Raw genomic sequence first — 27,783 nt, forward strand, 5'->3', positions numbered from 1 at the left:
ACTACTCCACTAGTATTTTAACTAGAACCTTTCCTCTATTTTTACAGTTCGAAATTAACCAAAAAATTTGCTATCAAATTTTCCCTGACTGAACCTGAATGATCCTTTCCATATCAACTGTTCATTCCCAAATTCTACATGGGCGCTTGGTGACCGAATACGAACGATTAAAGGAGAAACAAGTCAACAACACAACACATAGCTTCCATCGAATACTATTCCCACCCAACGATCCAATCATAAGCAATCGCTTGTAACCCTAGGCGAATACAGGTTACTGCCTGAGTGATTTTCTCAGCGAATCAACCAAACAAACGGAGTTCAAACCGGAAAAAAAAACAAAATGAGGAATAGTTCAGTCCCTTACTCGAGATGGCGCCGCGCGACGAAACCAAAGTCGCGGAGACCAGCAGCAGATGGGCGAGATGGCAGGGCAGTGAGACTCGAGGGAGGTGCGCCGCCATGGGATTATTTGGCACCAACCCTAGCCGTGAGCACGCGCTTTTCATTCGCTTCGGAATTTCCCAAACTGCCCCTCCCACCTGCTAACCAACCAGCCTACCACCGCGTGGGCCTCGCATGTCAGAGCGTCTGTGCGGTGGGTCCTGCCTATGAGGCCTGGGCCCACCTGCCAGTGCCTGGTTTGCTTCGCTTGTCCTCCGATCCAATAGGTGCGCGAAGGACTCTGCCGCAACCGAAAGCGGAGGCGGGTTCGTCTTCTCCTCCAGCGAGGTTTCCGCCCGCGACCGAGAGTGCCTGCCGCCACCGCCGCCGCGGGGAGGAAGGAGGAGATCGGTCGCGATGAACTGCGAGACCTGCCAGCTGAAGGAGCTGGTGAGATCCCTCTCTCTCTCTCGCTTGGTGGGGAATTTTGCGAGACTTGCTGGGGCCTAGGGGGCGATAGTTCGTGCTTTAAAAGATTAGGTTTTTAGTGACGATCTAATATTTGCTCTTGCGGCTGCTGTAGGAGCTAGAACCGGTGGAGATCAAAGATGTGCTGCGATGTGAAATTCTGTAGTAGTTTTTTTTTCATTTTTTTTTACTTTAGCATCCTGTTTTGATATTGTGTTCCTAGTTAGTGTACACTTCTTGTAGCCTTAGATGAATCTTATATGTGAATTCACCACCACACAGAGAATGCAAATTTGTAGATTTAAGAAAATGGATTTTGTGATTTGTGTCGCGCATGTGAAATTTTGCAACATGTCTTCAGTTTTTTTACTTTTAGGCAAGATCTTAAATGAATCTTATATGTGAATTCACCACCACACAGAGAATGTAAATTTGTAGACTTAAAAAAATGGATTTTGTGATTTGTGCCGCGCATGTGAAATTTTGCAACCTGTCTTCAGTTTTTTACTTTTAGGCAAGAATGGTGGGGGAGGCGGTTATATAACTCCTCCTTACTGAAATTAGGTTATTCCAAAAAAAAAACAACTATTGACAACACTAGGTATAAGCTTCAGAACAAGACTAATTCCAAACAACCATCTAACAGAAAAGTTCTGCTAATGAAGAAGAGAAATATAAGTGCAAGTTTACAACAGTTAGTTATGACTGAGATCGTAGTTGTCATGAGATATTGAAGTCAGCTAGTTCCTATAATGTGAGATCAAAATGAGAGTGATTCTCTTCATATAAAGCTAGTGAGTTTAGTGGTGTTCATTTGGATGAGACGAGTTACGTATTGTTAGAGTGGGTGATGTCAAGTTCAATATATAGGATGATAATGAGATGATACTTTGTGATGTGAGACACGTGTCACGACTAAGGAGGAGTTTTGTTTTGCTTAGGGGTCTACATGAGCAAGGATGTTTGTATTAGGTTAATTTTGATGAAAAGATCATAAATATCATGAAGTATAAGAAGACTATTATGATAGGTGAGAGGATGGGCTTGTGTTTGTATAATCTACAATGAAGTGTTATTGAAGGTGGAGTTATGAAAGACGAGTATGCTAGTATTGCGATGTACATTCCTGAAGGTAGCGGGCCTAGCATAGTTTTTTCAGGTCGCTCAACATGAGCGGAGAAGTAACCAACGCAAGTTCAGGTACACGGGGTTCACACATGGAGCAAATTCAGGTTGGTTTGTTTTATTCGCAATAATGTGAATTGTGTGTTAGAGTTTGTGTTTAATATATATATGTATGTAATCTTTTACAGTTTAGGACTTGAAGTTGTAACACCGGTGTGGATATAACTATTCTATGTCATTGCCGGTCAATGGTCATGAATCCTTGATACATTGTATATAATAGATCGAAAGAAGTACCGATAGTCAGTGCCCCGGAGATGTAGGATATGGCTGAATATCACCACCAATAGTCACTCGCTATTGTTACCAAGTTTGGTTCTTCTATTGTATACACCTAGTGATTTCGGAGCTAGTTTGTAACACACACTCATTTATAGATGGACATAAGGCCCGAGGCCCAACGACCTAGCCCACACCACGGCACAACATGACTAGTGATGGACCCGTGCCAGCCTAGCTCGATAGTTGGGTCATGCCTGGGTTGATTCGGTCCAATTAGTAGGGAAGAAAAAATAATTTAGGGATCTAAAATAGACTTAATTCAGTCATATAAGGCTTAGCCCAAAAAGAAGAGGTACGTAAAATAGACTTATTCTAGTAATACAAGACATAACCTAAAGAACATGGATGAAAAATAGACTTATTCACATAGCCCAAAGAGGGAAGGGAAGAATTATAGACTTATTTACTATATAAGCACAATAGGCCATCGTGCCTTCGAGTCAGCCCAAGTGTTATGAGGTCGTGCCTAGGCCTTCGCTATAGTCCGTGGGTGTACACTCCATAGCCTAGCTCGTTGGTCAGGTCGCGTCAAACGGATTTCGGCATGTGCCCGATCGTGCCTGGGCCGACCCATCTGGCCATGTATACACTCATCAACATGGCCAATATATACTACTAGTAGTAGCAAGCAACATATCTTCATGAAAAGAAAGTCTTGAGCACCCATCCCCCCCCCCTCCCCCCTAATCCAAGATGCAGCTTCTGCTATAATATTATGATTAAAAGTGAATTCTCAGTGATCTAAAAGCAAGTATAAAAAATAAACTATAATAAAAAATCTAAGATCAGCTCTAAATTTAAGGTTGGAAACAAATTTTGGCTTATAAGAGCATCCCCAACAGCTCATCTATATTTGGTCATCCATATCTTCATTTTGATGATTATCTAAACTAGTTTCATCCTTGATATCTCTTTGTACTCCACTAGATCATCCATCTATGACATACTCTATATTTCTTTAGAGGATGGAGAGAGATTATCCAAATATGAAGTTTCTTTCTCTTAATATGGATGACATCTAAAAATAGATGATAGGATAGCCGTTCTGTTGGAGCTCAATTTGTAGGCTTCATCCTCTATTTTATTTTTAGGGTAGAGGATGGAATAGATGAGCTGTTGGGGATGCTCTAAGAACATTGTCAACAGATACTACGTCTTAAAAATAGAGTATAGAGAGAAAAATATTCCAACGGATACTTAATCTCATATTTCAAAAGTAGAGCATTATCTATATTGGAAAGAGATACTTCATATTTAGACGTTCTTTCTCCTTATTCCGTATCTCTGCAACCAATCTCAACACATATCTCAACAAGAAATTAAATTAACTAGCAAGTTTTGTTTTTTCTTTTGCCATGATTAGAGCATCTCCAACAAGAGGCTAATATGAGTCTCAAAAATTAAATTTTGGCATTAGAGACTAAAAACACACTCCAATGGATGTCCAAAAGCACTCCCAAACGTTTGCCTTCTCCAAGCACATGTACTTTTTGAGCTAAATTTTGGCTTTCTACTGGGGTTCCCAATACAACAATTCGTCACCCTTGGGAACGATCCCGGCCGGCTGCTGCCACCGTCTCTCCCCCGGTTAGCTTCATGGCTTGTTGACAGATTTTGCTAATTGATGTATCTAAATAGGGGTTCTATGATGTAGCTCAGCGTGGATTGCAATCTGAAAAATATATTGATGTAGCACACCGAAGTATTATAACAAATATATACTAGCCCATAAAGTTTTTGTGCACACAAGCAGAATAATTATATCCAGTATTTTACTCTGAAGTAGAATAATGGTTTTAAATAAGACAAAAGATTAACGTGACCTATTTTAAAAATATTAGGAACCAATTATAGGGCCACTGTTGGAGATGAGGATGCTTTTTACCCTAAAATTTATTGGCTAGCCCCCGATCTAAGATTTTTAGGAGCTAATTTTTAGCCTCGTATTAAAATGCTCTTACATAAAACGCGAGTCAACAAAAGCACTAACTCGATCAATTTTTTTTTCTTAACACAACACGACGCGCCATCTGCAAAGAGGAGACACATAACGATCGAGACACATATACACATCCATACACGCGTACACACGTGCATGCAGCTAATGGGAAGAGTAAGTAGGCCCGTTCTTTTCCCGAGGAAAATTGAAACATAAAAAGATTATTCGAAATTTTTATAGTTATTTAATACGGAATAGTATGAACAATTAAATAAAATAATAAAAATGAAAAAAAAACTCCTCTACAAATGTGAGAGATTTTTACAAACAACGGACTGCTTAGCTGTTTGGAAAGTGTCCGTGTAAAAATCGAGTAATAATCTCGCTAATTAAAATAACCCACACGTACGTAGGTACCTTTCGTTCTTGCATCGCGTCTCACCTTGGTGTCGTCGTCGTTCGGCTCGATCCACGGACCTGGGGAGCCAGCAGACGTCGCAGCAGGCGGCCGTGCCACCGTCAGCCGAAGTGGACGGCGCGCGACGGCGGCGGCGAGGCCCGCACCTCCCGCCGTCCGGCGAGGGAAGCGAACGGTCGGCGGGAGGACAACACGGCCGCCGGCGGCGCTGCCGCGGCCAGCACCACCACCGCCGGCTCCAGATAGGCGATGCATCTCGCAGCGGAGGACGCAGCGCGCGAGGAGATACGACTCCATAATTATATGCTCGCTCGCTCGCTCTAGGTTGCTTACTAGCTAGCTGGTGTGGCGAAGAAAGAGAGTGCAGCCAGCGTGAAGAGGCCGAACGTCCAGCTCGAGCGCTATAGCTATATATGGACCAAGAGTTTGGGCAGCAACGTACGCTAGCTAGGGTTTGGCTCCAATGCGAGTGTCGCTGTAGTGCTGTAGCTTTTATCAATTTATATTATTATAAATGTAATTCACTCTTTTTTCCCTTTTTTCACACACTTTTACAGCTCACTTTCTTAATTCAATGAAAATGACACTCGTCATTTCCTTAAAAAAATGTAACTCACTCTGAATTTATGAAAGAAGTTGGTAACACATTAAGTATGAGAGGAATAATTTAGCAAAAAAATATCAGTCCATTGACGGAATAGGCATATAAGAAACTAAGATGAAAACGCATGGGCATGTAAGGCACGCATGACGCAAAATTAATGGGCATGAAAGGAATTGAGCCAATTTACAAGGACACGTAGGGAATTTTTCTTATTTAGATTACAAGTAATATACCAGAGGACATTCCTCGGGAGTTTAGAATATGCTTATATTTTCTACATATGTTATATATGCAGTACTTTCAGTGTTAAACCTTAGTGACCTAGTGGTAAAGTTCGCCCGAGAGAGGCCTTCGCCATCTCCATCGCTAGAGGGAGGCCACTCATTTGCATCTCCCAGTGGCGAAGCTTCTTAAAGGAAGGAGGGTTCCTAGGAACCCTCTTTCGAAAAAAATTTTAACTAAAGTTTACAAATTTTCATCATATATTTATTCCTCCGATCCAAATTCAGATACCCATGGCACCCCCCCTCTATTTCGCTCTAGCTTCACCCCTGGCATCTCCTCTTCTTTGTCGGAGGAAGCTCGCCAAAGGGAGAAAAGAAGGGGGCAAGTTGGAGAAAGGCCTTCACCATTCGCTTCTCTATTGGAGGAAGCTCACTAAAGAAAGGAGGAAGGGCTCACCGGAGAAAGGCCGTCAGAGTCGTCGTGGTTGCTCGCTTGCATGGATAGGTGGATAGGAAGAATGAGAGATAACTTGGAGAGAGAGAGTAGAACATAATATGAAGAGTGGGAACGAAAGGAGATGAACTAGGTTGGCAGGAGCATTAGTGGACCACAAACGCTCGCTCAATAGACCTACCCGAAGAAATGCCAATGAGCAACCCCTCCCCCTTGGCCAACTTCTTCGCTATTCATATGTCTTTCTTACTTCTTACTATCTTCATTTCATAGTTAATAATAGATTTAAATGCCTCTAAAATTTTTGTTTCGAAACAGTCATATTCGCCCCCAAATTGTGTGACTAGGAGCATCATCTATAGTCAGTTTAGTAGTCAATTCATACAATAGTTAGTTATAGATTCACACTACAATTTTATTACATGGTCTACCTCTCTCATGTAGTGTCTTGGAGCTCGTGTTGATGCTAACTAAAAATCTATAGTTTATTTTTCTTCTATCCTTTACTATATGTCCTTCACGTGTGCACAAATCTCATGTGTTAATCCCTATAGCCTGCTTATATCGTCCTATTTTACTCGCTCTATATGTGACATTCAGTTGTGGTAATTTTGCACTGGGGTACGGTAATGGTATCTACATATTATTATCTGAAAGTACAGTGTTTTCCAAAGGTTCCGTGGTGACAGTCTTTATAGATGAGTTTTTCTTCTTGATAAGAGCATTCCTAGCAGATCAACTATCCCATCATTCATTCTGAAAATAGAGGATGGACGGTAAAAGTTGAGTTTTAATATAGCATCTATCCCATCTTCTATTTTTGGATGTCATCTATATTAGGAGAGACAAAAGGCCATATTTAGATGTTCTCTCTCCATCCTCCAAAGAGATACGAAGGATGTCATATATGAATTATTTGTTGGAGTACAAAGAGATTTGAAGGATGAAACAATTTTAGATGATCATTCAAATGAAGATACGGATGGCCAAATTTAGATGAGCTGCTGGGATGCTCTAAGGTATACATATCTTTCCTACACTTGCCAATGTGCACACAAATACCTTATTTACCGGTCAAAGTATATACTTTACTAGCCAAATACTCCATTAGCATTTTGCTTTTGTCTGTCGAATATTCAATAGGCATTACAGCAATAACTTTGTAGCCTTTAAGTTCTGCTGGCAAGAGAGGCCAAGGGATATGGGGAAGGCTACACTAGCGCAAATTAAAATTTTCTACCCCATAAAACAGGAACTACTGTTGTTATAGATCACGAGATTACCATTAGACGCGCAGATGCAACGGAACCGTCTCGATGTAGACGAAGCGTGCCAAGGTAGCACTGTCATGCAGTTGATCATGTCACGCCCTTGATCACTTCTTCATGTGTGGCTCATCCTTATGCTGTAGATGCAGCACTTTCGAGGTATCTACACGTATAGGAAGGAAGCGGTCGCACCCCAGACTGCTAAGTCCACGAGAGTAATAAGGCATGGGCGTGGGGAGATTGGTGGCTAGTATGGATTACCCTAATCCATGCGTCACACTTCTCATTATATAGGCGTCCTAATGGGCTTCTAATCCCGAGACCCATTAGCCCCTAAGCCTTCTCTAACTCAGATCCTACCCGAAATACTCTTCTAGCCCCTTAAGCGTGCGACCCTATGGGTCGGGTTCACGCACACATAGTCATTGGCCAGGTACTCCTAGTCACCAATAGTTGATAGCGGCCTCTAGCAAGATGGGTCAACTCTTATGCGTATGTAAAGATCATATCAGACAAACCATCATAACGTCATGCACAAGTTATTCCCTTTGCCCCGCGTTATTTGGTCCAGCTCCAAGTTGACCTCTCTTTCTTGATGTTGTGAGTCAGATCTTTGAATAGGTTAACACTTAACCTAGCACTGCCATGCATTTCTTGATCTGATCACTCGAGGGACCCAAAGATATCTCTCTCACATAGAGAGATGCAAATCACATCTTGACTGACCATGCCTCACCGCATGCTTCATGGCAAACCCGAGAGCTACCTTTATAACTACCTAGTTATTGAATAGTGTTTGGTAGCCCTTCAATAGGTTAGTTCACATCTTGAGAACATATGACAGCCTTAGGTCTAAGGACAAAGTATACATGTTGTGTAAAGAGAGAACAACATTACAATATCTCACGTTGGGTTGGTCTAGCATCATGTCATATATACATGCACATTATTAATTTTACATTTCTATGTCTATGACTTGTGAAACATAGCCATCAACTAATATATATGCTAGTCATCAACTCCGACTAGGGACAACTTTAGAATAACCATACAAGTAAGGAGTTTCACAAACAATTCACATAATTGCCAATCAATACAAGTTGTCTTTCATAGATATTCACTAGATAAATAAGTGTCATGGATACAACGAAATATGATCATCTCTATTATTACCTCTAAGGCATATTTGTAACAATCACTATACAAAATTGAGCACTTGTTTTCAGCATATTTTTCATCATTCTGCAGAGAAAATATAGATAAAAAGGATCTCAAAGTAACAAAAGTCCTGTGATTATCTTTTTTCCAGACATATATAAAAATATACGTGTGCAAGTCTTGCTTTCTTTTTACATATATATTTTCATGTATCTTGATACCAGACGGCCCATATATATGTATCAACGTACGGTAATTGGAACCTCGATCACCCGTCGACAACTATACATATACAGAAAGAACTAGCATTGCTTCTGTATTCAACCCTTCATCCAGCATAAAATAGTAGCAAGAGTACCAGTGACGTACCAAGAAGATAGTGAAGAAACAATAACGAAGAACACTGGAGACGACGTACTATATATATATATATATTATTTGCTTTCTTAGAAATTCTCTTTTGTAAAAACAATAGTTTTATCTAGTAGACGGAAGTACTATACTAGGCAGGCCGTGTTTGGGGTAGATTATTTATTTGGCGTAAAAAACGTACATGACTAATTAATTATTAGTTATAAAAAATATAAAATAGATTAATATATTTTAAAAAAACAACTTCATTATAGAAAATTTTCGAAAAAACACACTGTTTAGTAGTTCGGGAAACGTAAACGCAAAAAATGATGGAATCTAGGTTAGAGGGGAAGAAGGTGGCCACAGTAGTGGAGAGATGTTAGAGCATCTCCAAGAGAATGATTATCTCACTTGTCATATTTAAATTTAGCAATTTGCACAAAAAATATCCTCTAAGAACGTGGCTATTTGACTTGTCATATCATTTGAATGGTTAAACTTGAGTCCTCAATTAACAAATCTAGCAACTCCTTTCCACACTAGCAAAATTGTTATCCGTAGGTCCCATGTGGGTGGGACCTCTTGTTATCCTCCTCTTGCTAGGATTTATAGAGTGGGGATGGATAGTCTCTTGGAGATGTTCTCAGAATTCGAGTTGGCAAAACTAAAATGAATGGCTAAATTCGATTTGGATATATAGTCAAAATTTAGTCATTCTCTTGGAGATGCTCTTAGCTAGCGATATCAAATTGCGATATTTGTGAGAATTTTCATATTTGTATAGTAGGAATTAAGGAAATACATAAGGGTTATCCTTTCGGAGGGAAAGGGAAATTAAATATTAGTAGTATCACAGGGGGCACTTAATTTAATACGTACGATCGACCAAATTTTGATGGCATTTTTTGATTTCAGGTTTGACAAAATGGCATGTGGCATGTAGCCAATTTGTGATATTTATATATATGGGGATGCGCTCAACCACGCCATAAGCATGTATTTAATAGAGAGCGTCCCATCACAAGTGTGTTTTTTCATGGATTTTCTGTTTCATCCCGCACATATGGTTTCTCTCTTCTCTCTTGTAGTAAATAAATTACATAACACTCTTAGTAAATAAATAACTCATAGGGTATTGATCTACACATAAAAGTATTGGTCTACCTACAAATTTAGCGTATTTTCTCTTCCAGTAAAGATTTTACTACAACTATTTGCGTGAGGCAGAAGAGGGATAGCGGTACCACACGATTCAAATAGGTTTTTGTTCAGTAACAATTAAAAGGGGGTGTGAAAATTCAACTTTTATATCATTCCTCGTATCGACGATCGGAGACCGGACACATAGCCTTTGGCGAGTAGAACAAAATAGAGTATAAGTTTGTGCTGATTGGAATCTGGATGAATTAAAAGTGTGGTTGAATTAATTTGGATCGTCCGATTTTTCATTAAAACTAGAAAAAGATTAAAAAATAATAAATAAGATAAGAGACTGAACAGATTGGTAAAACCTAGCTATAAAAAGAAAACACACAGATCGATTAGCCGATCTGTTCATCCTCATGTCTACAGCGCCATCGTCTCCATGCCCTAGCCACCGCCACGTTGTCGCCGCTGCCGTGATAGGTCGCCACTAGGCCTGAGCACAAAAAGAACGAGACCAAGAGACCAAACCAAATAGACCGAGACCGAGACCGAAAAGACCGAGACCGAGAAATTCGGTCCCGGTCTCGGGTGGAGGAGGTGAAAGCCGAAAAATTCGGTCTGGTCTTCAAGTAGAGGGCTCGGGTAACCAAAATACCTGAATAGACCGAACTAATAGTGTGTGTCCCGTGAGACCGAGACCGAACTATGAATTGTGTTGTGGAATATGGAACTATGCACTTATGTAGTCTATGCTTAGTTCCTCTTATTTCTAGTGCATGATATTTCTTTATCTTACGAAATATGTCATTTTCATTGTGAAAATATGTCCCAAAAATTGTGGTGTTGCCCAAAATTCCTGTGATTTTTGAACTTCACTGAAATTTCGGGCACTTCGAGATCGAGACCAAGACCGAATTTTTCGGTCTTGTGTTTTTTTCGAGACCGATCGGACTCGAGTTCTGAAAGACCGATTTTCTCTGGAGACCGAAAACCGAGACCGAACCAAAAAACAAACACCCAGGCCTAGTCGCCACATCCTTTGCCGCTGCTGCTGCTCACCGATGCATTGCTTGCTGCATGCGGCCATTGCTGCTCCTTGTATGGCTGAGAACAGGGGATACAGATAGAAGGAAGATGAAGGGAAGGGAAGGAGGAAGAAGAGAAGGAATTGGGGATTTAGGTGGTTCCTAAAGTTTGTGATTTTCGATCTTGGGTTTTCCTATAAAGGGTGTGGAGGATTCAAACTTGGTAGGTGTTGATCGAGCTAAATTTAATGTCAATGTTTACGGTAAGTGTATTATAAACTTATATGATTGATATGTGATGATTGAAATGCTATGCAATTATTATTATCTGATATATATATTTTGTTATTTGGTCGTGCATATTACTAAACCTAATTTTATATTTTGTTATTGAAACCTATCTAATTTTATATTATTATTTAAATTAAATCTAGTCATGTTTTTGGTTGACAATCACGTTCCTTATATCGTTTTCAAGTTTCATAAATCGGGTTCTTTTTTGGTTAACTCAATCAAGTACCATTTGCAGCCATATAGTTTTTTGGTTGATTTTTCATTCATGATCCTTGTAGTATGTACTGGTCCCACTTATCGGCTTACTAGTAATGCTAAAAGGATGTACATGTTTATTTGGGAGAGGAACTACTATTTCATTGAATTAATGAAATTTAACGTTTATTTATGTCTACCCAGGATGGGAACTGCCGTTAAATTAAATATTGAGTTCCTTTTTAAAGAAGGAAATTGATTGTTGTTGCTCTATATTTTCAAATATATAGTGTATGTTTTCAATTCTATATTATACTTGCTGAGTATTTTATACTTACTCTTGTGTTTTTCTTGTGTTTTATTTGGTGTTTAGGAACCAAGTAACCTCAGCATACATAGGTGGGAAGTAGCACCCTATTACTTGTTCCTTACAAACATCTCTAACTTGAATTTAGTTTCAATATATTATGACAAATTATATAGTTATAAGATGATCTCATATATATGACTCTGTAGAGTTTCAGGTCCAGTGGTTTTTTGTGTGTTTTGTGCACCACTTCAAGTTGGTTAAAACCCGGGGCATTACGTATACACATTAATTTATAAGCCATATGACACTAAGTATTAAAATTACTACGTTATTCCCAAAATGATCGTATTTTCAACCTACCTCATATATACATGCACAAAATTACGAAGACTAGATCATCCTTTACTTTTTCAAACTTCAACCTTAAATCTCAATGTATTTGTCCACTACTTTATCAAAGCTAATATACTAATTACTCATAAACTAAATCTTCGTAGGATAAACAAGAGGAGTCAAACAAGAAGTCTTTTTGAAATGGGAGGTAGTATTCATTATCGAAAACACCAAGCGGCAAGGAATTCAATGCACCATGATTGAGTTGCGCAACCAATTGAATTTTAGAAGTTAATTTTGAAATTAATTTAGATATTTCTTTATTTAGTTCTATTTTTAGTATTGGCTTTTCCACCACGAGTACTAGTGCAAAAGTTTTAGGTTAAAATTACATGTAATTCAGCTTATAAGCCAATGCAGTAAAAATAGCTTCCAAGTCATTAGTTTGAGAGCCAATTGCGATTTTAACTATAATAATGATGTATGATATCCCTTTTTCTCCCCAACTTGATCATACTCCATCCATGTGCATGCAAATGTTTGACGTATTTTGGACAACCGTAGTTTTACCATTATTACGTAGAACCTTTGGCTTCCAAAATATAAACTGTTTTAGAGATGTGCACAAGAACTTTAAAACAACTTAACGATATTAAAAAAGAAGAGACGACTTATTTATTTTTGAGAGGTTTAGAATTGACTTGACAACTCTGCAAAAAAAAAAAAGATTGATTTGACGAGGGTAAACAAAGAATAAGAGGTGAGAAAGGTGCCTAAGACCCCTGTCCAGTTGGGAAAATTTTGTAGGAGAGGTCACATCGACATGTACAGTCCCCACATTTAAAGTATTAAATGTACTCTAATTACAAAGCAAATTTCATATTCCGTCTGGAAACCGCGAGACAAATCTTTTAAGTTTAATTAATTCATCATTAGAGTATATTGGTTACTGTAGCACTTATGGCTAATTATGTACTAATTAGACTCAACAGATTCGTCTTACGATTTCTCCATAACTGTGTAATTAGTTTTAATGTTCATGAAATATCTAACAAAAGAACAGAGCCGTCGTGTTGCTGTGCCAAAATTTTGGGTGCCCCTAATCAACAAAATGAGAGAGAAATAAATGATAAAGAGGAAAATGATGCACGCTATATTTTTTTTATTTGACTTGATAAATGTGATATAATCCTTGAAGTCGTGCACGTAATACATGTTAACCAATGGTGCATTATCATCGGTCTCATGTTTAGTTTAGTACTAATTTGCTTGTGCGGTAACATAAACATTTGTCCTCCAAATTAAAGAAAATTCGAGCAAACCCTTCTGGTCAGAGCTTAATTTGCTTCATCAAAGTTCATGCACCAAGGCTTTAAGATTATGTATGGCGGATACGTATGTGCACAAGTATATATGAATTATCCATCTAATTACTTTTTTTCTTTTGGCGGTGCTCAGTGATGCAATCATTCACATGTCATTTGCTGTTTTTAGTAATGATCTTCATCCTTGTAGGTATAGGCATGCAAGTGCTGAAATAATTAACATACCAAATTGTCATTTCTTATATATAAGAAACAAAATCTGTCAGTATAATAGCTAGCTCATGCACGCTTCCTTTGCAAAGAAGGAGAATGTTCCGACTTACACGCTACATTAATGTAATTAATTACCTAACCATTGTCAACGAACATGTTCACGTAAAGCACATCCAAATTGCCAGAGAGTGCGGGCCTGAGAGCTAATATTTTGGCATTGCTCATTTTTTTTCTTTATTGAGTTTGGCTACAATACAAACCAAACGAAAAAAAAATTTCTGTCGATATAATAATAACTGGATTTTCGTCTGTACAGCAGAGTGTAGACACTTGGGCCAGCTTAAGGCCTTTTCGAGACAATAATTTGAGGCCGGAAGGAACGGACTGCTGGGCCTCAGTTAGGCCCACGCTAGCGCCTGAGAACGCTCAGATTGGGTCGTATTGAGCTTCCGGACCAGATACGGCCCGACATTACGGGCTTCCACGTAAAGCCTCTCCCGTTTTTCTATACCGAGTTGGGCCTCCGTTAGGCCCAGCACAAAACGAGGGTCTACCCAAAATAAATCAACTGCTTAGGTTTGAGCTTGTTATAAAATAAAATCGACTTCTACTTTTGGCTACATGCCATTGGTTCGTAAATTAAGAAATTTTATTCTTTCTATACGCCTAATCTATCCATCTACTCTACTGATAATAACAGAGTATTTTGTCCTCCCCGCTAATTCCTTGCTGAAAGGCTATGCGAGTGTTATTTTGATTTTTTTTAAATGGTACTATTTAAATGAAAATTTTAAAAACATGCCATGTGACAAAAAGAATATAAAATTGAACCCTATTGAATTAAATGTGGTTAACAGGGCTCCTACCAAACAGAGGATCAATGGTACGACCCTGTCGAACTGAACTACACTAAGTCTATGTTAGACCCTGTCGAACTCCCCCAATTTTACATGCTCCCTCCACACCACATCTATCAAAAGTTGGTGTTCAACTAGTTGTCTCCCCACCTCAGGGGGTCCGTGTTGATAGGTCTCATGTCGACCCAATCCAATTTGACGGAGTCCTTATTTTGTAATTTTAGATATCCAACCCTTATTTTTGGGATTTTCCCTTTAAATGATACTATTTTAAAAAAATCGTGTTATTTTTGGCACAAAGTTTATGTGGTCGTCATCCCATCGAACCCTATGTAGTGCATGGGTATACCTATGGACTAGGTGATGTCCCCACACATAATTGTTTAATATAAACTATCACTTTGCCATAATTTTAAATGTGGATTTTTCAAAAAAAATGCAATGATAGCATTGATTTATCCCAAAATTATAGCTATCAATTATATGGGTAAGGCATATCGACCCAACTTACACTAGAAGAGTATCCCATGTGTAAGAAAAGTGGATCAAATCTCATCAAACAACTAAAACTGTAGCTTTATGATAAAAACATACATTATCGTTGCATTTTTCAAAAGTATCAAGATAAAGGTGTGTTAATTAAGCTGATAATTTTAATAGAATAATTGTTGTTATCTGAAATCTACTCTTTGTTATAACATTACATTGTGCAATAAACCATATTGAACCAAAGTGGAAGAAAAGTGCACCAACTAAAGTGTCTCCACCGCCAAGTGATGACATTGTCGCCACACTTGCTGCATCTATTACTAGTATTGAACTCCATCACCCTCATATGGAGCGGTCATTGTTGCCCTAAGCGGTTATCTTTGTATTCGGCCACATCCATTGTCGTCGCCGAGTGGCGATCTCATCACCAGTCAGTCGCATTCCTTTTCACCACTGAAATTGTCACCACCTAGTGGTGATCTCAGCACCGCACTGGCTACAGTAATCAATGCAGCCAGGTTGTGATCTCATAACCACGTCAACTACATCCATCACCACCGCCAAGTGGTGACCTTGTCCTTACACATGACACATTCGCCGCTGCTGAGTAGTGATCTCATCATCATGCCGACGACCTTCTCTACCAGCAAGTGGTGATGTCATCCCAATCACGTATTTTGTCATTACCGAGTGGGCATGATGTCCCACGTTAGCCACCTTCATCACCGCCGAGTACCAACCTTGTCGTCACATCGGTCATATTTGTTCACAAATTTCTACCGTTGTATAAACGGTTGCTTTCGCCGCTGTCAAGTGGGCTTCCACTGTCGCTAATGGACATTCAACGCTCCACGGTCAACTGCCTTTACCAGTGTCATCGGACATCAACTGTCGCATGGTCGGTCGCCTTCACCACCGCCGAGCTACGAACTCATCACCGTCGCCATCAAACTTCATCATCGTCCCACCTTCGTCACCGTCGAGTGTTGACTTCACCGTCACACTAGTCGCATTCACTATTGTCGAGAGGCAACCTTGTCACCACGATGTATTCGCCGCCGAGAGGTGACCGCGCCACGTCAACTCTAGCCATCATCGTAGCCATCGAACATTCACCATCCCACGGTCAGTTGCCTTTGTTGTTGCTAAGTGGTAACCTTGTCACCATGTTGGCCCTATCCATTGCCGTCGCCGAGTGGTGGCCTTGTCCACACATCGGTTATTTTTTTCATCGCCTTCATATTGGCTGTCGTCGCTGAGTGGGGATATTGCCCCATGTCGGACGCATCCTCACATCGGTCACTGATCTTGCCAGCGGTTGGTGACCTAATACTCATATCAGTCGTCATCGCCACCACCAAGTGGTGACTCGGGGAGCATTGAACAACTAAATCTTATTTTCTTCTTACCCGAGTAATATTTTATTTTACCCACCTCACTACCACAATTGATTCTCTGACTATGAAACTATCTGAGTGAAACAAATTCCGACTATGAAGCTCAGCTCCATGTTAGAGATAAAATATCTACAATTAGAGATAACATAGTCCAATAGAATATCTAATTAAGGATAAAAATAAAATTCTAGAGAAATATGATAGAATGTTTGTCTTGTACTCCAAGTCCATGTCTCATATATACGCTATATATACCCATTAGGATCAGTACAATACTTAACATAATATAGGATTTCTCCTTATTCCATATTTTCCACACATACGACACATACCAGGTCGCCTGCAAGTGAACTAAATAAAGTAAGGCATCCGGAAGTCTGCAAATAGTGATAAGAATCTAGATGCCTCCTGCTCCAAGCTCAGGAAAATCCACATCTTCATCATCCTCACTCTCCTCGGTCACCTTATCCATATAAATATTCCACGGCTGTTGCTCCAGAAGCCTTTCCCGGTACTCGCCGACATACTTCCAAGTGACCTTGGACACGTAGAGGATGGCCGCTATCAGATCCTACAAAAAAACCAACCAAACAAGAGTAAATAACAATTATATTAATTAGACCATCCATGCAATAATTCATTCAAATTCGAAGCTATATAGGAGTATATATATTTACCTTGTCGAAGTCATCTGTAGGCATAGAGTCCATGGAGAGGTCAAAGGTACTGAGGAGCTCATCTCGTATGCGCCCATCGTTGCCATATGCAGACTTGGCGCAGTCACGAAGGAACATGTCACGGCCATTGTACTCCTTGATAGGCACATTGGCGTAGGTATTCCACATATGCCAATGGCTGAGGAGGAGGCTATGTATTATACTGACTGTGGCGTTGGCGCTAGCTGACTGCACAAGTTGATCCTTGAACAGCTTCCTCATCTGCGCCACGTCCAGTGGTGGGCGTGGCCGTGGTGTGTTCTGCTCCATCAACTCCAACGCCTCACTCGCTGAATGGTAGATGATCTTGAAGACATTCACCTGACATACATGCATTGTTGTTAACATATATACCCTCTTTGGTTCCATACAATTAGCATTTTAGATGATAACACATTCTTAAAAACAACTTTATAACTATTTTCTATTATATATACACACACTCAAGCAATCTCAATATGTATATATACATACATCATCTCTATCATCCATAATAAAACATATGTTCACCAACTCAAGCAATCTCTATCATCCATCCATCATCCACACATATGTATATATACATACATCTTTAGATATATACATACATATATATATGTGTATACATGCATATATACATATACATATACATATACACATACACATACATATACATATATGTACATATGTATGAATTATGTAATAGAACATAGTATTCATCTAATATGGTGCACACATCTTAAGGATATATGAATGGCTAAGATAGTGTGTGTACATAAACATATGTTCTAAACATCCACTTCCTACATATCTATACCATACTAAAAAGACTTTAGTGGTGGTGGTAGTGAATCTGTCACCCCTTCCCCCGACGCCGAGTGGCGACCGCCTCTCCCATTCGCCGGTGAGGCCCGATGCCACCTGTCGTCGCCCTCCGCCCCGACGCTGAGTCACCGACCCCCACTCCAGTTCGCCCAAGGTGACGAGGCCGGACGCCACCGGCCTCAGCTCGTCGCGCAGCCCTGCCGTTGCGCCACCGGGGCGCCGTCACCAGCCCGCCACCGCGCGCCCGCTCCTGCTGCACCGCCGCCGCTGCCAGCCCGCCGCCGACCACCTTGCGCCCGCGACCACGCCTGCTGCACCGCCGCCGCTAGAAACATGGGAGAGGGAGTGAGGGAGTGAGGGAGAGTGAGAGTAGGGTTAGGATTAGGATTTTCAAATGGCCTTTTTTAAAGGTTACATGGGCTATTTTTACTGGGCCATATATAGATTCAAAGTTTATAATGGATGTTTTTTTTATTTGTACTCTGGTTTTTTAAGAAAAAAATGACCGTGAATTACATGTGTCAATCACTCCAACTTAAAGATATTTTTAAAATATAAAATCTCGTTGCAACGTACGGACAATTTGCTAGTGTGTGTGTGTATATATATATAACACACAGAGAGAGACACACACAGTTATGTACTTCTATACATGCTACACCTCCTCTATAGAATAACTATTGCAGTATTGCCCTCTCTAGCGTGTGCCTCCCTCCCTTCTCGAGCCACTCCCTCGCGGACACTCCCGCGTCTCCTCCATGGCCTCTATCTCCTTCTTATTTTTCCTCTATCTCTCCCATCTCTCTGCCTCAAGAGAACGATCCCCTCCCTCTTTATTTTTCTTGATTTTTTTCCCTCGAGAGAACTATCCCCTCTTGGCCTCCTCGATCCCTCTGGACGAGAGAGCACAATCCCCTCTCCTTTTTGAACGGAACTAGACAACATATATGCACTAATTAGCCTTAACTAATAACTACCATCTAAAATTCCTAACAACTAATATTCAAATAATTTTCTTTTAAATTACTTATACAATCTACAATCCGTTAACATCATTATGTTTGTAGCAATTAAATCTTTATAGCATGATCTTACATTATTATACCTTTCATAAAAAACAAATATACATATATAGTGTAAAATTACTTTTATTATATGTGAAAATTACTCTTATCATATATGTAAATTATTTTAATATCTGGTTAAATTTCATCTTACTCTATTATATGTGATAGACGTAATTTATTTTGTGCCCGTGTTATGTAAGTTATTTTTATATTTGATTAAATAACATTATATGTGAAAATTACTCTTATCACATAGTTTATTTTACCAGTTAGTTCTAAAATCTTTGCTAATAATTTAATTTGAAAATAGACTCATGCTTTTACCCCCACAATATATTTACTCTTAATATCGTGACAGCTTACTTCATTTTGGTTTATGTTACCTTTATAAGTTGCTTTTATACTTTATTAAATTTACTTTTATATGCTTAAAAAGCAATTTAGTCAAATCTAAAATTAAGTTACATATATTATAAAAAGTAATTTATATTATTCCTCTCCCCAATCCTCTTATCTTTTAAGGGGATTCAGCGGCTAAGGAGCTTAAGCCCCCAGCACCCACGTAGGATTTGCCCCTACGTATATATCACCGATAAATTGTGTGCGAAGGACGACATCATACGTCTAACTAGATAGGTTCATGTGAGTTTTAATTATATATTTCCTCTACTCCACATTATAAAATTTTCTGGTTTTGTCTAGATTTATTTGTGTGCTAATAAATCTAGACATATATATATATAACATATATATTGATAAATAGATAAATCTAGTTTTATAATATAAAATGGATGGAGCAGATTTGATAGGAGTGCTGATGACTTCGTTAATCTGAACCTATGACGTGGTACTGTCTATATACACACGTACAGATGCATGCAGCTAATTATGAACGACAACGAAAAAAGAGTACAGTTCAAGCATGCTGGTCTGACTCTCACCTTGGTGTCGTCGTTCGGTTCGAACCACGGACCTGGGGAGCCAGCAGTCGTCGTCGTCGCAGCAGGCGGCCGTGCAGCCAACTTCAGCCGACGAATGGGACGGACGCCGGCGGCGAGGAGGCCGGGTCGTCCCGCCGTCCAACGAGGGAAGCGAACGATCGGCGGGGCAGCCCCACCGGCTGCAGCTCCAGCTCCAGACAGGTGGTGATGCATCGCCATCTCGCCGTGGAGGACGGAGCGGCGCGCGAGGAGATACGATTCCACATATAGCTATATATATATATATATATGCTCCACTACCAGACTCAGCATCAATACTGTAGGTGCAAAACCGACAGAAAAATATGTTCTCCAGAAAAAGCATTCCTGTAGGTGCACCCACAGAAATATCCGACACAAAAATTACCACAGAAATATTTAATTGTTCTGAAGGTTTACCTACATAGAATTGTTTAGTGACGGGTTTATTTTGTGCGTGGACCACAGAAAAAGTTCAATGGCGTCAGGTTTTTGCTCTCTAAATTCTAACGTGGCACCGACAGAAAATAATGTCAGAAATTTAAAATCTGTGAGACAGCCTACAGAAAAATACAATGTGCAGTAGCACAGAACAATAATGTTTCATTATGTAATAAGAATATTTCTGTGGGCTAAAACCGTCAAACTTATGATAAAGATTCACACATAATACACAAAAATGTGAAATAACTATGTATTCACAAATAGTACACCCAAACACTAAAATAGTACGCCCAATGTGCACATCAGGCATCCATAAGTGAAACAATCACATGTTTATGATAATACACCCACAAATCATTCAAATAGTGCCACATTCACATCCATAAAAAAAAAACCCATATTTTAGAGCCACACTTGAATTGCATCATCCATTAGCACCACCTTCAGTTACTGAACGAAACAACACAGTTAATTAGTTTCATCTCAAGCCATTGCTTAGAGACAACACCTCAAACCATCAGTGAGGTGTGTACAAAAGAATGTCTTCAGTCTTTAACTTAGTTCCTACCAAAATATCAACACATATGCCAACAACCTCCTATAATTGAATTGCGACCAAAAGATAATGAAGTATCGTTAAAGTCCTATTCTATCTATGTTGCTACCAAAAAAAATAATTAGGTGAGGTGTTGTTGTGAGAAACAAAAGACAGTCCACTTCACTGATGTATCTTCCAAATGCAAGATGCTATGTTGTGTCAGCCATCGCGTTGCAACTAGGCGGGGGTGTTGTTGCATCCCATTTGTCCCTCGTACCTGGTGTTCAGCTCAGAGATGAGGTTCTCCTCACTATCCATGTTGGTGCCACTGGTTCCATCAATTTGAGCTTCGTGATGGGACCCCACATGAGAAGAGTCAGTTCGCTGCAATAAGCAAGTACCAATAGTAAGATAACCAATCATATTTTACAGCGTAAAACCTTAGTTTTGTGAGGATGGCAACAAGGAAAATTAGTGACTAGCTACTATAACCATAGATGACCATGTCAGAAGTTTCAGGCACCAATATATTCCTAACATTAAAAGGGGTGGCATTCATTGCTACCTTACCATAATTTAGAACTAAGAATAAGGTGGTGCCCATGTGTTAAAGTGATCAACATGATGCTTGTGAACTACTGCATGTGTGTTCATTCTGCTACCAAAAATAATTAGTTCTCTATATGAATGAAAGAAATAGAAAAAAGGAACAATGATTGGTAGGGTTAATATTCTACATAGACAAATTAATATTATTTCTATTATTACCAACTGATGATGCATCGGGGACATTAGATCTTCATTAATAGGTGGCATTAGATCTTCCTCAGATGGTGGTTCCACTCCCATCTTGTCAAAAATAAACTACAATTCAAACATAATAGGGATTAGCAGGACAGGAATGCCAAAAATATATATTTGTATACTTATATTTCAAATATCACCTTGAACATCCGTGAATTAGATTGTAGTCGGCGTTGAAGTTGTGCATTTTCATGCATTAGTTGTAAATTTTGGTTTCGCAAATTTTGATTAGATGATGAGGTAGATGGCCTAGGTATTCTCTCTTTGCCAGCTGCAATGACAGCAGCCTTAGACACGGCGTCATTACCAATGTGAAGGCGTCCATGTGGCAGGCCATTGCAAATGGTGTAAAGTGCCTTTGGATCTAATTCATTCCCACCTAAATCTTCTTGAGTTTCTAAGGCAGTAATTGCACTATAATCAGCCTACATTGCAAAAATATATCCTGAGATTGTGCAGCAATGATGGAAATAAGATAGCAACAGATCTGTTCAAAAGTTTGGAAGAGGTCACAATGACAATATACCATAATTTGTTCTGCCTTTGAGTTGTTAATTGGTCCATGACTTCCAGAACTATCCATATTTTTAGCACCTGATTTCATAACAACAAATGTGTTTAATCCAGTAGTCTTCTCAGGTCCGAAGTCATGCTCCTACAAATGCAACCAATAAATTGTGAACCAACCAATGGTCTAATAAAAAGTAGTGCTTAAGGATAATTGGTTGATGGACAGATTTAGTACCAGTCATTGTTGTGTTTCAGTAAATGGTCTTGATCCTCCTCTATTCCGAGTATCATTTTTAGATTGTAGCCTTGATTCTCGGGCTTTCTGCCGCTTCTCAAGATATTGTTTAGTTTCCCAATGATGGCAGAGAGATGGCCAATCATCTTCACTAACCCATTCTACGCGAGCCTGCAAGTGTTCCTCCTTTGGAAGTTCAATTGCACAAGCTACGTTGTTTTTAATTCCCTCACCACGCACTATATGAAAGTAGAGCTTAACAGCATCAACACGAAGTTGATACATCATATCATTCGTGTTGATACATCATATCATTGACGCGCTTATATGCATAGTTTTCTAGGACACGGTCTGCAGCATCCTTCAGTTCTTCTCTTCTAGTAAACAAACGCTGCATAGTGTTGTTCAAGATACAAAATAAGTTGTAAAACACAGAGAACATATGAAATGTAGGCAGGGAAATAAGTACTTTACCCAAAATTCATTGATCACTCGATCTGCACAAGTCTCTCCATCTCCCTCTCTTCTCTTCAAGTAATAATCTGCCCAATGGAGTGCAGGACGGCTCCGAATGATCCTACCATCATTGTCAAGGTCCTCCACAGTGCCTGGGTATTCACGTTTCAAAATAACACCAAGTTGTGTGGTGTACTTGTACTCTGCAGCTTGATAATTCACATACTTGAATTGCCTGTATATAAATAAAACTACTTTATTTTCAGCCTAAAAAGTTGCAGCCAACTATTAGCAAATGACTGAATGATAGGACTGATTTTTTTTGAAAGCTAGCATGGTTGACAAGTTAATATTTACTAGCGGCCTAAAAGAATATATTTGTACTGTGGCATAAGTTTCTTAACTAGATTGCAGAATGCATGTATTATGAAATGGTTGAATGAGTACCATTTATGAATTCTCATAGAAGGCTAGCAATTCTGATTTTAATAGGAAAGCTAAAAATATATTGAAATGTATACTTACATTTCACCCCTAGGTATAAGGCCCACCTTCCGACCCCGTCGAGGTACAGCAAGGTTGGTCCCTGACCTCTCCTTTCGTCCCCTTTGTGCAGGAGGTTGTCTATCTTGCGTACCAGTAACACGGTGACTTTCATGGTTCTGACCTTCAGCAGTAGAGTTAGCAGGGTTCACTTGAGTGCCATTCGTAGAAGGCACACTCCTTTGTGAGCTTGCACCATTAGTGTTGCTAGTACTAGAGGAATGACTGTCTGGACGCTTCTTTGAGGCAAGAGCCCGATGACGAAGGTTGTTCATGATCTACACAAGAAAATATAATTATTATTGCTTATATACATACATACATACATACATACATACATACATACATATATATATATATATATATATATATATATATATATATATATATATATATATTACATACATATATATATATATATATATATAGTTACTAATGAAGAAATATATGAGCTGAATGGTATTAAAATGCATCAATGCATACGCAGCAATTACTTAATAACATGACAACAATATATAGCATATTTCACACAAGTCTTGTCCACATCATACACAACAAAAAAAACAAGACTTAATTTATAATTAAAAATCTTTAGGATCATAAATTGGGCCTTCTAGCTCATGATCTTCGTCAGCTTCATCATCATCATCATCATCATCATCATCATCATCATCATCATCATCATCATCATCATATTCATCATCAAATTCTTCATCTTCCTGTCTTGAGGCATTATGTTTGGCAAGATAGTCCAAATCTCTCTCATTAGTTATCTCATCAGATGTGTAAGAAGTTGCTATTTCAATGTCATCCCCTAAATCAATGATAAAATGACCTTCTAACCCGTCCTCTTGATAGAATGAGTCAATTTGCGGCTGATCATCAATAGGAACATATTCATCTCTGCTACTAGGAGGTAAATAAACATGAGGGGTAACATGATATACGACCCACCAATCTTTTAAATATGTCCTGGAATCACATGGGTAAGGCAGGAAATAAACTTGAGTAACTTGACTTGCAAGAACAAATGATTCAAAGTTTGAAAGCCTAGATGTGTGCTTAACTTCAACCAAACCTAAATTTTCAGTGCGCCTAACACCTTCCGGTGTTGGATCAAACCAACGGCAATCAAACAAAACCAACTCTAGGTTCATGCTGCCTTCCCAAGTAATTTTGATGATGTCCTCGATGACACCAAAGTAGTCAATAACATTGTCATCATCATCGACGCAAGACATACAAACACCAGTATTGATAGTACTTAATCCTGGTTTTGCACTCTCATACTTCTCCGAACGAAATCTACATCCATTCACATCATAGCATCCATAAGAGGTTACTCTTTTAGAAAATCCATAAGAAATATGCCACAAGGTACTGTCAATACTAGACTTTATCATGCACTGCATAAATATAATAAGTTATTAGTTGAATAAGTTAAAAGAAAGAATGAAACAGTAGATTAGTTTGAAAGAATTACTTGTTTTTTGAACCAATCAAAGAAATTAGGTCCATGTCTGGTCCCACGGTAATATTTCCAACCATTTAATCTTAGGTCACGATGTTGCTTATCTGTAGGTGCAATTCTACTCTTCCATTGTTCCTTATCAAATTGTCTACATGTAGGGTATAATTTAGGGAAAATACAAGAAATGCTAGAAAGTTAAAAATGTTTTGTTTCAAACACTTACTCAAAGGAAGAATCCATCTCAAATATGTTAGTTAATATATACAAGAAAGCAGCCTTGTACTCCTCGCTTGTAAGATCACGACATGCACGATGATTAAAACACCGACCAGGGTATTGAAAAATATGAAGGTTACAGGAACTCTCAAATGTAGAGGTACCGTCATCGTATCGAGGGATTTTATTTCTAGTCGATCTCACATTGTTGCTAAAATAAAGTGAGAGGAAATTTGTATTTTCCTCCACTAAATAAGCTTCGACAATGGATCCCTCAACACGAGCTTTATTTCTAACTTTTTTTCTAAGTTTTCCGATGCACCTATATTGTTGAACATGATAAGTCAAAAATAAATAGTTGTAAGGACTAGCCAAAAACTTAATTTTTTCAGGTTTGTGTTAATTAATATTTTACCTCTCATATGGATACATCCAACGGGCTAGAACAGGACCACCAAGGCGTGCCTCACGAGGTAGATGTACAATTAGATGTTGCATCAGATTGAAAAATCCTGGTGGGAATATATTCTCTAGTTTGCACAGAAGAACAGCAATGTTCTGTTCAAGAGATTGCACGACATCCTTGCTTAGTTCTTTAGCACATAATTGTCTATAGAAAAAACTAAGCTCAGCCAAACAAACCCATATATTTTCAGGAAGGAATCCACGAAAAGCTACAGGAAGCAATCTCTCAATAAATATGTGGTAGTCATGACTTTTTAGGCCAAAAACCCTCCTTCTCAATAAGTTGACCCCTCTTCTAATGTTGGCTGCATATCCATTAGGGAATTTTAGATCTTGAAACCACTTTAGAATGATTTTTTTGTCATTCCTATCAATGCAGAAAGTTGCCCTTGGCTTGTGCCACTTGCCATTGCCCTTCAACTCCAAGTGCAATGACGGGCGGTTGCAAATGTCAAGTATATCCTGTCTTGCCTTCACATTGTCCTTTGAATTATTAGGTATATTAAAGCATGTGTTCCATATAGCTTCGGCTACATTTTTCTCATTGTGCATGACATCAATATTGTGTGGGAGGAGTAATTTATGAAAGTATGGAAGCTGCCAAAAACAGTTCAGGTGGGTCCAATTGTGAGTTTTACCATAGTTACTTCTATCATCTACATGTGCATACATTTGTTCTCTTACTTCCTCTCCTGTTAAAATCCTTGGTGCTTCATCCAATACTATGGTATTCTTTCGAAATGCGTTGGATTGAAATCTAAACTCATGGTCTCTAGGAAAAAAAACGCCTATGACAATCAAACCAGCATGCTTTGCCACCATTACGGAGACGAAATGCTTGTGTATTACATAGACATATTGGGCATCCAAGGATACCATGGGTGCTCCAGGCAGCAAAATTTCCATAAGCAGGACAATCATGGACAGACCACAAAAAGGCTACTCTCATGTTAAATCTTTCCTTGCGTGTAGCATCCCATGTTTCAACCCCCTCCCACAACTTGAGAAGATCATCAACTAACGGTTGCATAAGAATACTCAACTTTTTCCCTGGGTGTTCAGGACCGGAGATAACTAGTGCAAGGAATATATATTCTGCTCTCAAGAGTATTCCACGGGGCAAATTTAGTGGAGAAATAAAAACTGGCCAACAAGAGTACGAAGCAACAATAATATTGAAAGGTGTGAAGCCATCGGTTGAAATAACAAGTCGAACATTTCTTGGATCTCTACCAAAGTCCGGAAAATCTATGTCAAATTGCTGCCATGCTTCACCATCACAAGGGTGCACCAACTTACTAGTCGTGGATTTTTTATGTGATTGCATAGCCTTTGCAGTGTCCTCATGTGCATAAAGCCTTTGCAGCCTATCAGCTATGGGGAGGTAGCGCAAAACTTTGCGTGGGACCTTATTTTGTCCATCCTCAAATCGAGGGGTGTTACAAAAGTCACACTTATCTTTATGTTCATTTTCCTTATAGTACAACATGCAATTATTGTAGCAGACATCAATTTTAATATATGTCATACCTAGGCCCTGCAATAATTTCTTTGAATGGTAGAAATCCCTAGCCAAATTAGATTCCGGAGGAAGAAGTTCATGGATTAGTTGCAAGGTATCATCATAGTGCGCTATTGACATATTGTACTCTGACTTTAGAGCAAGCAAACGAGCAATAGCAGATAGTTTAGAGTGCATTGTGTTTTCATGGACCGACTCATTAGCACTATCCACCATTCTATAGAAAGCACTAGCAGAAGGAGTCGGCTCTTCATCATGTACTGGTGGTTGGGCAGCCCCTAGTTCAAGTAGCATCTCATCCATGTTATCATGTTGATCAACCCCATCGTGGCCCATGGTAGAACCAAACTCATTATTTCTAATATATCTCTCCGCATGTTCCGTCCATGTCTCATAATTATCCTTAAACCCATACTTACATAGGTGTACCTCTATAATATCCCGCGAATGTCGCATATAGTTGCGACACCTAGCACATGGACACTTAATAGCCCCGTGTTCAACTAAATCCGTTAAAAAGAAGGCAAAATCTAGAAACAGATTGGTCTGTTCAATCCACTCATTAGAGGGTGCAGAACCATGACGCTAACCACTATACATCCAATCCCGTTCTGCCATAATATTGTTCTGTGTTTAAACCAAAATTAGTAAATAAAGTAGGTTTGCTCAATATTCAGATCACATACAAATAAAAAAAAATCAAAAGATAGC

The 27,783-nt window shown here is 39.1% G+C and overlaps 1 protein-coding gene across 1 annotated transcript; it reads right to left on the bottom strand.

Annotated features, from left to right (window-relative positions):
- Positions 1-22,688: 22,688 nt before the first annotated feature.
- LOC107304359 lies at positions 22,689-27,408 on the bottom strand. Its single transcript, XM_040525174.1, has 8 exons — positions 26,427-27,408; positions 26,235-26,338; positions 25,501-26,147; positions 24,882-25,017; positions 24,412-24,804; positions 23,381-23,676; positions 22,874-23,090; positions 22,689-22,790 (listed from the first exon to the last, which is right to left on the bottom strand). Exons 1-8 carry the CDS (start codon positions 27,406-27,408, stop codon positions 22,689-22,691), a joined length of 2,877 nt encoding a protein of 958 aa, XP_040381108.1.
- Positions 27,409-27,783: the final 375 nt, after the last annotated feature.

Source organism: Oryza brachyantha, chromosome 6, assembly GCF_000231095.2.
Source record: "Oryza brachyantha chromosome 6, ObraRS2, whole genome shotgun sequence".
Taxonomy (NCBI): domain Eukaryota; kingdom Viridiplantae; phylum Streptophyta; class Magnoliopsida; order Poales; family Poaceae; genus Oryza; species Oryza brachyantha.

Bases quoted from the DNA above. Each gene is read 5' to 3' on its own strand.
- LOC107304359 (XM_040525174.1), bottom strand. From the start codon at position 27,408: ATGGGCCACGATGGGGTTGATCAACATGATAACATGGATGAGATGCTA. The intron at 25,018-25,500 runs GTAAAATATTAA...CCCTACATGTAG, and splicing joins TGGATGTATCCATATGAGAG to ACAATTTGATAAGGAACAAT. The intron at 22,791-22,873 runs GTAAAGTACTTA...AACACTATGCAG, and splicing joins GAGTGATCAATGAATTTTGG to CGTTTGTTTACTAGAAGAGA.